Below are 13,705 nucleotides of genomic sequence, written 5' to 3' on the forward strand. Positions count from 1 at the left end.
TAGTTTAGTAATGTGACACGGATTCTTGATAGAAACGATATTGAGGTACAATTGCTGCGCCGGAAGTGCGTTGCACGTGTAGAAAGATGAAGGCTTTTGACGAACTTGGACTTTCTTCATGGTTGATTGATCAGTGCAGACAACTTGGAATATGCAAACCCAGTCCAGTGCAAGAGAACTGCATCCCGGCCATTCTGGAAGGTAAATTAGAAGTTCAGGGAGCTCAGGTAGAGTAAGACATTTAGAGATGGCGATGCACAGCAATGTGTACCCTGAAGCTGTAGTGATAGATCAAATGTGATACAGCCGGCATGTGTTAACTTATTGGCTGAATGAAGGTGCTTGCAGAGTTGGTTGGTAGTTAACAGATCCAAGAACAAATTGAGCTTTTTATCTTTGTGCCACAGAGCAATGTATATGATAATACTAAAACGATAGGAGAAAATAACTAGAAATTTTCACCCAAAATATAGAATTTTCTATATCTTGGCTCATATCCCTTGGTAATACCTACCAATGACAACCCCTCCCCGAAGAGGCGTGGACAGAACTACCCACTCAACTAGTTACCTGTATATAGGTAACTCCTAGACAGTATTACCCTCTCCTCATAGAGATGTACAGCCAATAGGTGGTCATGGAAAAAATTGTGAGGGAGTCTGGTAGCTATTACCCTGGGATATCGGCCAAGATATAGGAATTAATATATTTTGGGTGAAAATTTCTAGTTATCTTGACCCTCCCTGGTAGTTATATCTACCAGTGCGAAGAATCAAAAGCTTTAAAAAAAACATAAGGGTGGGAAAGAAAAATTAAGCAGTAATAATGAAATGCGAATATAACTGCAAAAATTAGGACAAAACGGAAGAAAGGATCTTACGACCAAACATTGCAGATGCTTATTGACAAATGGGTAGTGGGCAATAAAGGTATGATATGACTTTCAAACCGCAGCTTGGCAAATTTCTTCAGGAGTAGCATCTGCGTGCAAAGCCCGAGATGTACGACTGCCCTTGTTGAATGTGCTTTTTAAGCCCTTCTGGAACTGTTCACCTCTCTGCTTATATGCTCTTGAAATAGCCTGAGCAATCCAATTTGAAAAAGTGGACTTAACTAATTCTAGACCCTTCAGGGATAATGAATTATCGATCACTCTTACAAGTTGATTGTGTTCTAGTAACATAAAAACTTAAAAACATCAAACAACATCCAAACGATATAGAGGTTTCCCTTGAACCTGCTGACTTTCTGCTCAAAAAGAAGGCATGATGATATGTAGATTTTTATGAAATCCAGACTTTAGAAATTCTGGTACAGTTCGAAGAACAACTTTGTCTTGATGAAAGCAAAGGGATAATTCTTTTACCAAACGAGCTTGAAGTTCTGAAGCTCAACGAGCTGAGGTAATGGCTACTATAAAAATTGTCTTCAAAGTAAGAAACCAGAGGGAAACCTCACAAATAGGTTCAAATGGATCTTCCATTAGAGCTTCTAAGACTAATGTCAAATCCCTGGAAGGTATAGCTGTTTTAGTAAAAGGTTGGATATGAGCCAAGGCTTGGAAAAACTGAGTAATTATAGGATTTTGAGCCCACTTAATTCCGGAAATTGCAGGAATGGCAGACACTTGAACCTTTAAAGTTTGAGCACTAAGATCCTGAAGAAATCCATCATCTAAAAATTGAAGTACATGAGAGTGATGAATAGAAGCTGTAGAGGCTTGATGTTCGAGCATCCATGTAGAAAAGACATCCCAAGCTCTATAATTCTGGAAGTTGAACCTTTCCTAGCTTGTAATAGAGATTCAATAACAGAAGTTGAAATATTTGTTAGATGCAATCTAGGAGACTTCAGCAACCATGTTGTCAACTTGAATACTTATGGCCTTGAAGCCAGAAATGAGTTTAGTTTGCGAAGGTCAAGGATTGGTCTCCAATTCCCATCCTCTTTCAATAGGAAAAGTGGGGAATAAAATCCCTGATTCTGTCTGTACACAGGTACTCTCTGGATAACATGACCCTTAATAGCTTGATGATAAACTGATGTATTCTATCTTTACTGGATCCTTTGGGGGTGGCAAATTCTCCAAGTGAGGTAAACGAGGCTTCTTCCTTAATTCTAGGTAATAACCTTCTGATAGAAGATTGAGGATCCATCTGTCTGAGATACTGGTTGCCCAATCCTCCCTGAATCTTGCAAGCCTGTCTCCAACAAGAGGAGGAGCTTGGGCAGCGACACCGTCATAATTTGCTGGTTTGGAAATGGTTTACCACAACCCCTACCACTGGTCTGAGACTTTAATTTCCACTTCTGGGAATTAAAGGAATCCTTCTTAGGGGAATACTTAAAATTTTGATAGGAAGATTGTCACCTGTGAGCATAAGGAACATTCTTTTTTGTCTTAGGAGCAGAAGGGAGAAAAGGACTCTTACCTCCAGATCTCTTTGAGAATAATAGGTCTATTTGCTTGTTAAACAGCATATCCCTTTTCGAATGGAAGGCCCAAAAGGTTAACCTTAGAAACAGGATCAGCGTCCAAATTACGTAACCACAAGGCTCTACGCTCCTGGTTAGCAGTCACCATGGATTTAGCATTAAGCTCTAACATCTCTGAAGCAGCAAGGAGACAAAATGAAGTTACCTTCTTAAAATCTGTAATGAAAGGTAAAATATTTAAATCTTCAGGTAGAGACAGAGACATATTCTGACACCAAGCTTCAGAAGCCTTAAAGGGATACTAAACCTACATTTTTTTTCCTTTAATGATTCAGATAGAGCATGCAATTTTAATCAACTTTCTAATTTACTCCTATTATCAATTTCTCTTCGTTTTCTTGCTATCTTTATTTAAAAAGCAGGAATTTAAAGCTTAGGAGCCGGACCATGTTAAATTCAGCACCATGGATAGCGTTTGCTTATTGGTGGCTGACATTTAGCCACCAATAAGCAAGTAATAACCCAGGCTCTAAACCAAAAATGGGCTGGCTTCTATGCTTTACATTCCTGGTTTTTAAATAAAGATAGCAAGAGAATGAAGAAAAAATAATAGGAGTGAATTAGAAAGTTTCTTAGCCCCTTAAAGTGAAGGTCAGTTTACTAATAGTGCCCCATGGCATTGCATAGACGTGTTAATATATATATATATATATAAGTTAAATCCCTTACCTGGATATCACTACCAGGTGTATAGTGTTTAAAGCCCTTATTAAAGGGAAATAGTGCAGACCCTAGTACAGAGATATATGACAATTATAAAGAAGTAGCTAAGAAGGATATATTACTCCTCCTTGTTAAAGAAAGGGAATTCAGCACTCTTTACCATATATTTATTTATAAAAAAAACAAATATATTCTATAATAAACTAAAGAAGTCTCTTTGCCACATATTCTATAAAAAGTTACATGCAAATCCAATTCTTACATATCTGTATGACTAGATACAAATAGGATAACTGTTTCGCATTGAACCACCTATTGTTACAATCTATTATGAGCTGTTACAGGAAACCTCTAAAACCAAACAATATGGCACAGAAAGTCCCACACGTAAAGACAGAGTAATGGCTGATGAAAAAGCGTCCAGGTTAGATGATACATTCAGCTATTATATGCACAGTTCATAACTTAGGTGCCCATTCTTTCCGGTGTATAACCGTGGTTCACACCGCACTCTAGGTTTAAACCGGAGTTGTACGAGAGCTAGCAAAGTTAATACTGTAGTGCTTACGTGACCTGAGCGGTAGAAGCGGCTTGTATTCCCCTCCTGGGACTCCCTTTCACGGGAGCTCGTACACACACGAGTAGTTTGATTTCATCTGTTAAGCCCTCCTACATCTCTGACGTCACTGGACAGCTTGTAAAGAGCTCCGGTGCAAACGTACACACACCTGCCTTGTATGCAAACAGCACTGCTCAGTGAGAGGCGAATAGACACATGAACCTCTTCTCTCTCAAAATGCCATCTCCAACCAGGGTGCTAAAACTGTGCAGTCCCGGTATTAATATTTACACTAGCATCATCCATTATTATTATTATTATTATTATCATTTATTTGTATAGCGCCGCCAAATTCCGTAGCGCGGTTTACACTTAATCAGGGACATATCAAATTTTTCTCACATGCTTTTTTAAAAAACGTATTTACATCTTGTTATTTCTAAACTTGGAAAACACTAAGCTAAAAAACTTCTCATAGATAATGGCGTACACCTCCAGATATATACCACTCTACTATGGATCTTTTACCTTAGATAAGAAACATTATGTTATTGTGTAAAAAGACCTACAAATTTAACAACACAGTTAATAATACATCCTACTTCTCATCTATCAATTATAAAAAGCAGGCATACTCTACTTTGTCATTAAGGCCTAGTGGAAGCCTTGTTTTTAGCACAAAAATCCACCTTGCTTCCTTTTGAAGTAAAATTTTGTCCACTTCACCCCCTCTATTGTTCAAATCTCCCTCGTCAATGGCTGTAAATTTTAAAGAACAGGGATCTCCTGCATGATACTTTTTAAAGTGTCTCGCGACATTGGTATCTCTTTTACAGTACATGTCATCTCTATGTTCCTGAATCATATCTTTTGAGTACACATTTGGTTTTCCCTACATAGAAACGGGGGCACCCACAATGTAGCAAATATACCACCCCTACTGAATCACAATTAAAAAAAATACCTAATGTCATATTCACTACTCCCATTACCAGAGAACCTATGGCTCCTTTCCATATAGGGCAGCTTCCTTTAATACCCCTATTCTTCCTAAGCCAGTCTGCTGATGAGGGACTTTTCACAAAATTACTTCTCACTAGTTTATTTTTCAAATTCGGGGCCCTCTTGGCTGTGAGGAGGGGGTAATCTCCCACTACCTCTTTAACTTTATCATCTAATTGTAGAATATGCCAATTCTTTTTGAGTGTATATCTTAAGTTGTTCCATTGATCATTAAATGTTGTTATGAATCTTATTTGCTTACTGGTATCTTTTTGCTTACTTTTGTAAAGGAGGTCATCCCTACTACTATTTCTGGCTAGACTCAAAACAGCTAGTGTGAGTCTGCCTTAGGGGTGAACACACATATGCTGTTGGCAATAAGGCTTTTTGTATCATGCTGCTGCACAGATTGAGTCTGGACACTTTCTATATGCAATACCCCCTGTGTATTGGATTCATATGAGCCGCTGGGACTGAGTATGGTGATTAAGTGTAAACCTTGTATGGATGATGCTGGTGTAAATATTAATACCGGGACTGCACAGTTTTAGCACCCTGGTTGGAGATGGCATTTTGAGAGAGAAGAGGTTCATGTGTCTATTCGCCTCTCACTGAGCAGTGCTGTTTGCATACAAGGCAGGTGTGTGTACGTTTGCACCGGAGCTCTTTACAAGCTGTCCAGTGACGTCAGAGATGTAGGAGGGCTTAACAGATGAAATCAAGCTACTTGTGTGTGTACGAGCTCCCGTGAAAGGGAGGGAAATACAAGCCACTTCTACCGCTCAGGTCACGTAAGCACTTACAGTATTGACTTTGCTAGCTCTCATACAAGTCCGGTTTAAACCTAGAGTGCGGTGTGAACCACGGTTATACACCGGAAAGAAGCCTAAGTTATGAACTGTGCATATAATAGCTGAACATATCATCTAACCTGGACGCTTTTTCACCAGCCATTACTCTGTCTTTACATGTGGGACTTTCTGTGCCATATTGTTTGGTTTTAGAGGTTTCCTGTAACAGCTCATAATAGATTGTTTCAAATTAAACCACCTATTGTTACAGTTATCCTATTTGTATCTAGTCATACAGATATGTAAGAATTGGGTTTACATGTAATTTGTTATAGAATGTGGCAAAGAGACTTCTTTAGTTTCTTATAGAATATATTTGTTTTTTTTTATAAATAAATATATGGTGTTTCAAACTAAAGATTGCTGAATACCCTTTCTTTAACAAGGAGTAATATATCCTTCTTAGCTACTTCTTTATAATTGTGATTGATATATATATATATATATATATATATATATATATATATATATATATATATATATATATATATATATATATATATATATATATATATATATATATACCTATTTACCGCTGCGACGATAAGCCATTTTGTCAAATTGATTGACAGATGATGATTCGTAAAAGAACCAATCCTCATTTCCCCCGGGCCGTGACGTTTATGCAAAGGGACAGAAGCCCCGGGGGGGGAAACAAGGATTCGTTGTTTTACAAGTCGTCATCTGTGAATCATTTTGACAATATGGCGGGCGGGAGAGCTGCGCTTTTCGTCGTAGCGTTAGATAGGTAAAAATTCTAAATATATACATATGAAACATGTCATGAATTAAACCCTTGTTAATTTTTAAACGTCTATGCAATGTTGTGGGGCACTATTAGTAACCTGACCTTCACTTTAAGGACCAACGATGTACAGGGTACTTCCTACAAAAAAGGTCCTTAATGACCAAGGATGTACCCTGTACGTCGTTGGTATTGGAAAGCGGTGGAAGCGATCCTGATCGCTTCCAGACGCTTTCATGTTATTGCAGTGATGCCTCGATATTGAGGCATCCTGCAATAACATTTTCTAGCAGTCCGATGCAGAGAGAGACACTCTGTGGCCCTCTCTGTATCGGACATCGATGGCCGTGATCGTTGGTGTGTGGGAGCTGATGCAAGGCAGTGGGTGGGCGGCCATCGTGAAGGAGGGGGGCGGGATCACGTTTGGGGGCGGGTGCGGGTGGAAACCGTACACTATGGCACAATAAATGTTTATAATAAGGTGGGAGAGAGGACTGGGGAGGGTGGGAATTTTCAGGTAAGGGATCTGGAAGAGGGTGGGGGTTCGATGTTGAGGGGGGCAGCTACACTACAGAAAACATTGAATAATGTTTTAATAAAACATAAAACCCCCCAACATATTTTATTTCAAACTGGGCAGCTGCCAGTACCCAAGATGGCGCACCATAAAGTAGAGGGGGAGGGTTAGAGAGCTGTTTTTGGGGGGGGGGGGTGTCAGGGAGGTCGGGGCTAAGTGGGGATCCTAAACAGCAGAATTATGGGTTTTTAAAAAAAACAAAAAACAACTTTTACTTTAGTGCTGGCGGTCTTTCTGCCAGTACTTAAAGGGACATTAAACACTAAATACATGCTAGATAGAATGATGCATTCAAAGAAAAGATTAGTCCATAACTAACATGTAGATGTATTTTTTAAAGTTTCATTAGTTGTTTAAAAAGTGACAAAATAAGTGTAAAGTTTTAGTGTCTATAAAACACTGGGAGCTGCCATGTTGTAACTTGTGTTACCTTCTCTGCTGTGGCCAATTAGGGACCGTTATAAATAGGTCACTAGAGTGTGCAGCCAATGGCTGTGTGGAATATAACAGTGTTCTGCACTTCCATTTTTAACAGGAACTGAAAAGCTCACAATTTCAGAATGGAATTACAGGCAAAGAGGACAAAATAAATAATGAAAGTATATTGCAGAGTTGTTTTATATATACAATTTATCATTTTATATTACCATCTCAAAGTGTTTAATGTCCCTTTAAGATGGCGGGGACAATTGTGGGGTAGGGGAGGGAAGAGAGCTGTTTGGAAGGGATCAGGGGGTGTGATGTCAGGTGGGAGGCTGATCTCTACACTAAAGCTAAAATTATCCCTGCAAGCTACCTAATTAACCCCTTCACTGCTAGACATAATACACGTGTGATGCGCAGCGGCTTTTAGCGGCCTTCTAATTACCAAAAAAGCAACGCCAAACACATATATGTCTGCTATTTCTGAACAAAGGGGATCCCAAAGAAGCATTTACAACCATTTGTGCCATAATTGCACAAGCTGTTTGTAATTAAATTCAGTGAGAAACCTAAAATTTGTGAAAAAGTGAACAATTTTTTTTTTTATTTGATGGCATTTGGCGGTGAAATGGTGGCATGAAATATACAAAAATGAGCCTAGATCAATACTTTGGGTTTTCTACTACATTACACTAAAGCTAAAAATAACCCTACAAGCTCCCTAGTTAACCCCTTCACTGCTGGGCATAATACACATGTGATGCGCAGCGGCTTTTAGCGGCCTTCGAATTACCAAAAAAGCAATGCTAAAGCCATATATGTCTGCTATTTCTGAACAAAGGGGATCCCAGAGAAGCTTTTACAACCATTTGTGCCATAATTGCACAAGCTGTTTGTAAATAATTTCAATGAGAAACCTAAAGTTTGTGAAAAAGTGAACAATTTTTATTTTTATTTGATCACATTTGGCGGTGAAATGGTGGCATGAAATATACCAAAATGGGCCTAGATCAATACTTTGGGTTGTCTTCTAAAAAAAATATATATACATGTCAAGGGATTTTCAGGGATTCCAGACAGATATCAGTGTCCCAATGTAACTAGCGCTCATTTTGAAAAAAAGTGGTTTGGAAATAGCAAAGTGCTACTTGTATTTATGGCCCTATAACTTGCAAAAAAAGCAAAGAACATGTAAACATTGGGTATTTATAAACTCAGGACAAAATTTAGAAACTATTTAGCATTGGTGTTTTTTGGTGGTTGTAGATGTGTAATAGATTTTGGGGTCAAAGTTAGAAAAAGTGTGTGTTTTTCATTTCTTCCTCATTTTTATACATTTTTTTTTATAGTAAATTATAAGATATGATGTAAATAATGGTATCTTTAGAAAGTCCATTTAATGGCGAGAAAAACGGTATCTAATATGTGTGGGTACAATAAATAAGTAAGAGGAATATTTACAGTTGAACACAAACACCGCAGAAATGTAAAAATAGCCTTGGTCCCAAACGGTCAGAAAATGGAAAAGTGCTGTGGTCATTAAGGGGCTAAAATTGCATGCTCTATCTGAATCATTAAATAAAAAAATGGGTTTAGTATCCCTTTAAGAGCATAAAATATGGCTAATAGAGAATGAAATACAGCGCCCTGCTGCATAAAAAGTATTTTTAAATTTTGATCCATTTTCTTATCCATAGCATCTCTACAATGACCAGTAGGAAAAAATATCTTTTTAGATTATCTTGCAATAGCAGCATCCTCTTTGGGTGGAGAGGAAAACAGAATGCAAGCTTTTATCTAAGGGACAGGATTTATACATCTTCTCTGATATTCACAATTCTCTCTTAGGTTTAGAAAAGTTATTTAAAAACTACTGGAAAAACCATAGCAGGCTCAGAAACAGACTTAATCCAATCACTAGAAAATTGTGGCTGTTCATCCTCAATATCCAAAATCTCTCTTAAACATTTAATACATTTACAACAAGTTGAAGAATCAAAAGATGGTGGTGTATAAACTTCAGAAACTATTTCCCCATCATAAACCGGTTCAGAAACATCATAGGGACAACGGGGAGCTTGCTCATGTGCAAAATGGCAGAAAAGCTTCCACCATAAATTTGCCCAATAAAAGTTTTACATAACTTCTTATTCTGCCAGCACAGACTTTCACAAAGAGAACAGGTGGGCTTAGGCAGTGGCTCAGGTCTAGAAAATCTATAAGCCTGTGTGTACTGTACTGTGTGTATCTATCTATCTATCTATCTATATTTATCTATATATCCAAAATAGTTGAGAGAGACCTTTTAATCCTACATATAATCCATTATTTTAAACCCACTATATCAAATCTCCAATTTATCATCTTTGGGAGAATTGGAGCAGACCCTTGAAATAATTATTTGAAGCATAAGTTAAAGCGAGACACGAAAAATAGGGGAAATCATCCCTTATGATTCCAAAGAAAAGGAATTCAGCACTCTTTAAATCTTTAACATGGGCATTTTAATATTCACATATTTTTCAAGTCTGCCACTCGATTGAGCACAGGTGATGAGAGAGTAATCCATGACGAATTCAGTTTGTATGCAGGGGTGAAACGAACATGTCGTTGGCTAAAACAGTCCTTTGTGTACAGGCTATTTCTAAGCAAGATGCAAACGTTTGTCTCAAGGAGAATTGACAGAGCTTGAGAAACTGAGCAAGAAATAAAGGGAACCTGTATGGAGCAAAACAGGCAAGAAGCTATGTTAGCTCTTAGCAACAGCAGGATCTCCATGATTTACAAGCAGGTACTACTAGCAGAGATGATGTCACAAACCGGGCATTCTTTGGCACACAACAAGATCCAAAGTAAAGAAGGAATCATCCTTAAGTTAACAGCAGCAAACGGCATCAGTGCCTGGCTCAGGTGAGCGACTATAATAAAGCTATGGGAATCCAGCAAGGTCGCGGTGAGCAGTGAGATCACTTTTGGTTTTGCAACAAACCTGAAACAAGACGAGAAAGGCCTTCCGGTGGAGGTGGTATGTGCCATAGTATACTGCTTGTTTAACAAAGTATGATTGTGAGGAATCACAAAATAAACAAGTCATAAGGTGATCTAAAGAATTGAGGCCTATAGACCTTGTGTGCGCCGAAAGCCACGGTCAGCAGGTAATATAACCACAGTGACTTTTCTCATACAGTTCCCTAAATCGAGCATAACGAGGTGCACCTCTTTCTTTGTTTGGTTTTGAATACCTTTAAAGGAAATTATATGCCAACAAGTAAAAGGAGTATTTGAATGCTTAAAGAACTGGCTCAGTTTGCGGTTGCTCTAAATGTGTATGCATTTGTATTTTTGCTATTATGTTTGCATCTTGATACCTACAGGGGCACTATACATGTAGGTTGTTTATGGTTGATTAAGTAACTTACTAGTTTGATGAGTTGTTGTAACTTTCACGCAGGTGTTTCTTTGTATCAAGTGGCAGACTTGAAAAAGATGTGAATAATAAAATGCCCATGTTAAAGATTTAAAGAGTGCTGAATTCCCTTGCTTTGTAATCATAAGGGATGATTTCCCCTATTTTCCGTGTCTCGCTTTAACTTATGCTTTATATATATATATATATATATATATATATATATATATATATATATATATATATATATATATATATATATATATATATATATATATATACATAGTAAAAACATAATGTGCATAACTTACTTTTGTGTCAGAGGGGGATTCTGGGCAGTCACAATCTCAGAGGCAGTATCCTCCATATTGCTGTCTGCATAAATGCAGAAATTATGAGGTATGAATCAACCCCAAGGCTATCCCCAGGTAACAGCTAAAGATCTGACTGACATACCAGCAACTTGCAGGAAATTCATTTTTTTTGCGGAGTTCAAACTGCTTATGGAAAAAGCAGCAGGGAAACTCTACCAGTAAGCCGACACCAAGGCTTTAAATATTGGTGCGCGCCAACCGGAACAGCCCTCCGATGCGGCCCCTGTGACATTGCAGGATGATGACTTCACAGTCAAGATGGCAACCTTGGATGAAGCGTCCACTGCCTATATAGGACTACAGTGCCCACAGGACAAAGACCTTGCTGTTCATGAAGACACATAAGTAAAGCCCACATGGAAGCCAGACAATGCCCACACACCAACAATCTTGAACTTCTGTATAAGAAAATGGAGAGGGTCTCCCAGGTCTGTCCCCCTTAAAGGCTGGACAGAATTAGGAGGAGGGGGTGATACTGTCTGGGAGTTACCTATGTACAAGTAATTAGGGGAGTGGGCAGTTCTGTTCACGCCTCTACAGGTAGGGGTTCTCACTGGTAGGTATTACTACCAGGGAGGGCCAAGATAAGACATTTGCTCCCTTTTTAAAGGGACAGTTTACTCAAAAATGTTCTCTTTAATTTGTTCCCAATGACCCATTTTACCTGCTACATTTAGCCACCAATCAGCAAGCGCAACCCAGGTGCTGAACCAAATATGGACTGGCTCGTAAGCTTACATTTCAGCTTTTTCAAAGAAAGATACCAAGAGAACAAAGAACAATTGATAATAGGAGTAAATTAGAAAGTTGCTAAAAATTGCTTGCTCTGTTTGAATCTTGAAAGAAAAAAAAATTGGTTTCAGTATCCCTTTAAGGGAAAAACAATTTTAGAGTATACCGTCCCTTTAAGTTAGACTTGTAAATATTAAACAAATTCAGATTTTGGTGTAGATCCCCAGCTTGTTCAGTTTTAAACACCTCAATTCTCCCGGTAATCTGCAAGGAAGTAGCTGGGTAGGCAATACAAAATGATTAATTTGCTGATTCCATACAACATCCAGTAGAGGGCGAAATAGCAAGTAAAACTATCTCAATTAACTAGATTGAAAATTATATAACTACTACTTTTATAGATCTGGAAAAAACATAATTTTATTACATAAAACCTATGTTGTAAAGTGAACAACAATTTATATGTCTACAAACAGATGTTCTTATGCTGAATTAAACTACACTTTTGCTAGTGCTTTACAGTTTCTTTCCCTGTTCTCCAAATACAGATACTTTCTCCATATCAGTAAACAATGTGCAAGTATAACTTAGTCAGAGGTTGACACATTTAAATGAAAAGTTGAAGCCAGGAAGATTATTAAAGGGACATGAAACCCAACATTTTTCTTTCATGATTTCAGATATATAATACAATTTAAAGAAAGTTTCCAATTTACTTCTATTATCAAATTTGCTTCATTCATTTGTTGAAGAGATACCTAGGTAGGCAGCGTGCACGTCTGGAGCAATACATAACAGTTTAGAGAAAATATAAACTGGCACTACACACGTATGCTAAGTAAGGAAAAAGAATCTGTGAAACAGATTCCGGTGCTGTCCCTTAAATTAATATTAACAGGGGAGAGACAGAAAAGACAGGGGCTTAAATAGCACTCATCCTTACTGATTATTGGATATAAAACTTATATACTTTAATGTTAAAAGTTAAAAATAGGGTAGAACATCCCTAATAATTCCTAAACCCACTACCTTAGAAACAAAAAGCAAAAACAAACACCAAACCGACAGTCACTTTTCTGTTTCCTGGCCGATAACAGGAAACGTCGGCATCAGGTGGCTGAAGTGACTGTACAGTGTTGGAGTAAAGTTATAAAAACAAACGCGTTTCGGCTAATATATAGCCTTTATCAATGCTATACTTTACAGTGTCAAATCGTTTAAGCCGAAGCTCAAGCGTGTATGGCCTTATATACCGGTCTATAGCTTCACAAACCGCCAATCCAAAGTGTCAAGAGGGAAACGCCTACATATTGTCCAATCGTAGTGTGAGGCCAGAAACACCCTCCATTTTGACTACTGTGTATGGCTGATGAGTGTGACTTCCGCCATAACCTACACGCTCATTGGGTGACTAAAAAGAACTAACACAAATGCCCGATTGTATGGTACCAATGTTGCGATCATATTGTCCAGTCAGGGAAACAAAAAATATGCTTTCAAACACGATCGATTTTCTGTAAAGCATCACTATATGACACCACTATGTCATGTGAATGAATTCGTCACGATCGTGATAAGCATAACAGTACACTGATGCGAACGTCTTAAAAACAACCAAGTTACACCCGGATCCAAATGAACACACTATAAGTTTATCGGATACAAGAATATACCAATTATAGTTATTTATATAGGTTCTATCGCGTGTGGGCATTGTTCAATATGCCAGCATATGGTTAAAAAACAAACAATAGTGGATAGATTTGGAAATACGTGTAAAATTAGACAACATATTAACTGCCAGAGCACTAATGTCATCTACTGTATCTCTTGCAGCTGTAATTTATACTATGTTGGTATGACAACAAGGAGTATGG

At 38.0% G+C, this 13,705-nt stretch overlaps 1 protein-coding gene across 2 annotated transcripts in view; it reads left to right on the top strand.

The window, feature by feature from the left end:
- The first annotated feature begins 5 nt into the window (after positions 1 to 5).
- The window catches only part of DDX49 (DEAD-box helicase 49), a 66,791-nt gene continuing 53,091 nt past the window's right edge, over positions 6 to 13,705 (top strand). Inside the window, exon 1 of one of the 2 annotated variants that reach the window (XM_053702905.1) lies at positions 6 to 201. In XM_053702905.1, the coding sequence (XP_053558880.1) occupies positions 87 to 201 (115 nt within the window). In that variant the 5' untranslated portion in view covers positions 6 to 86. The remainder of the gene's footprint in view (positions 202 to 13,705) is intronic. The other variant, XM_053702906.1, reaches the window with a different exon arrangement.

The sequence above is a fragment of the Bombina bombina genome, chromosome 2 (assembly GCF_027579735.1).
Source record: "Bombina bombina isolate aBomBom1 chromosome 2, aBomBom1.pri, whole genome shotgun sequence".
Taxonomy (NCBI): Eukaryota; Metazoa; Chordata; class Amphibia; order Anura; family Bombinatoridae; genus Bombina; species Bombina bombina.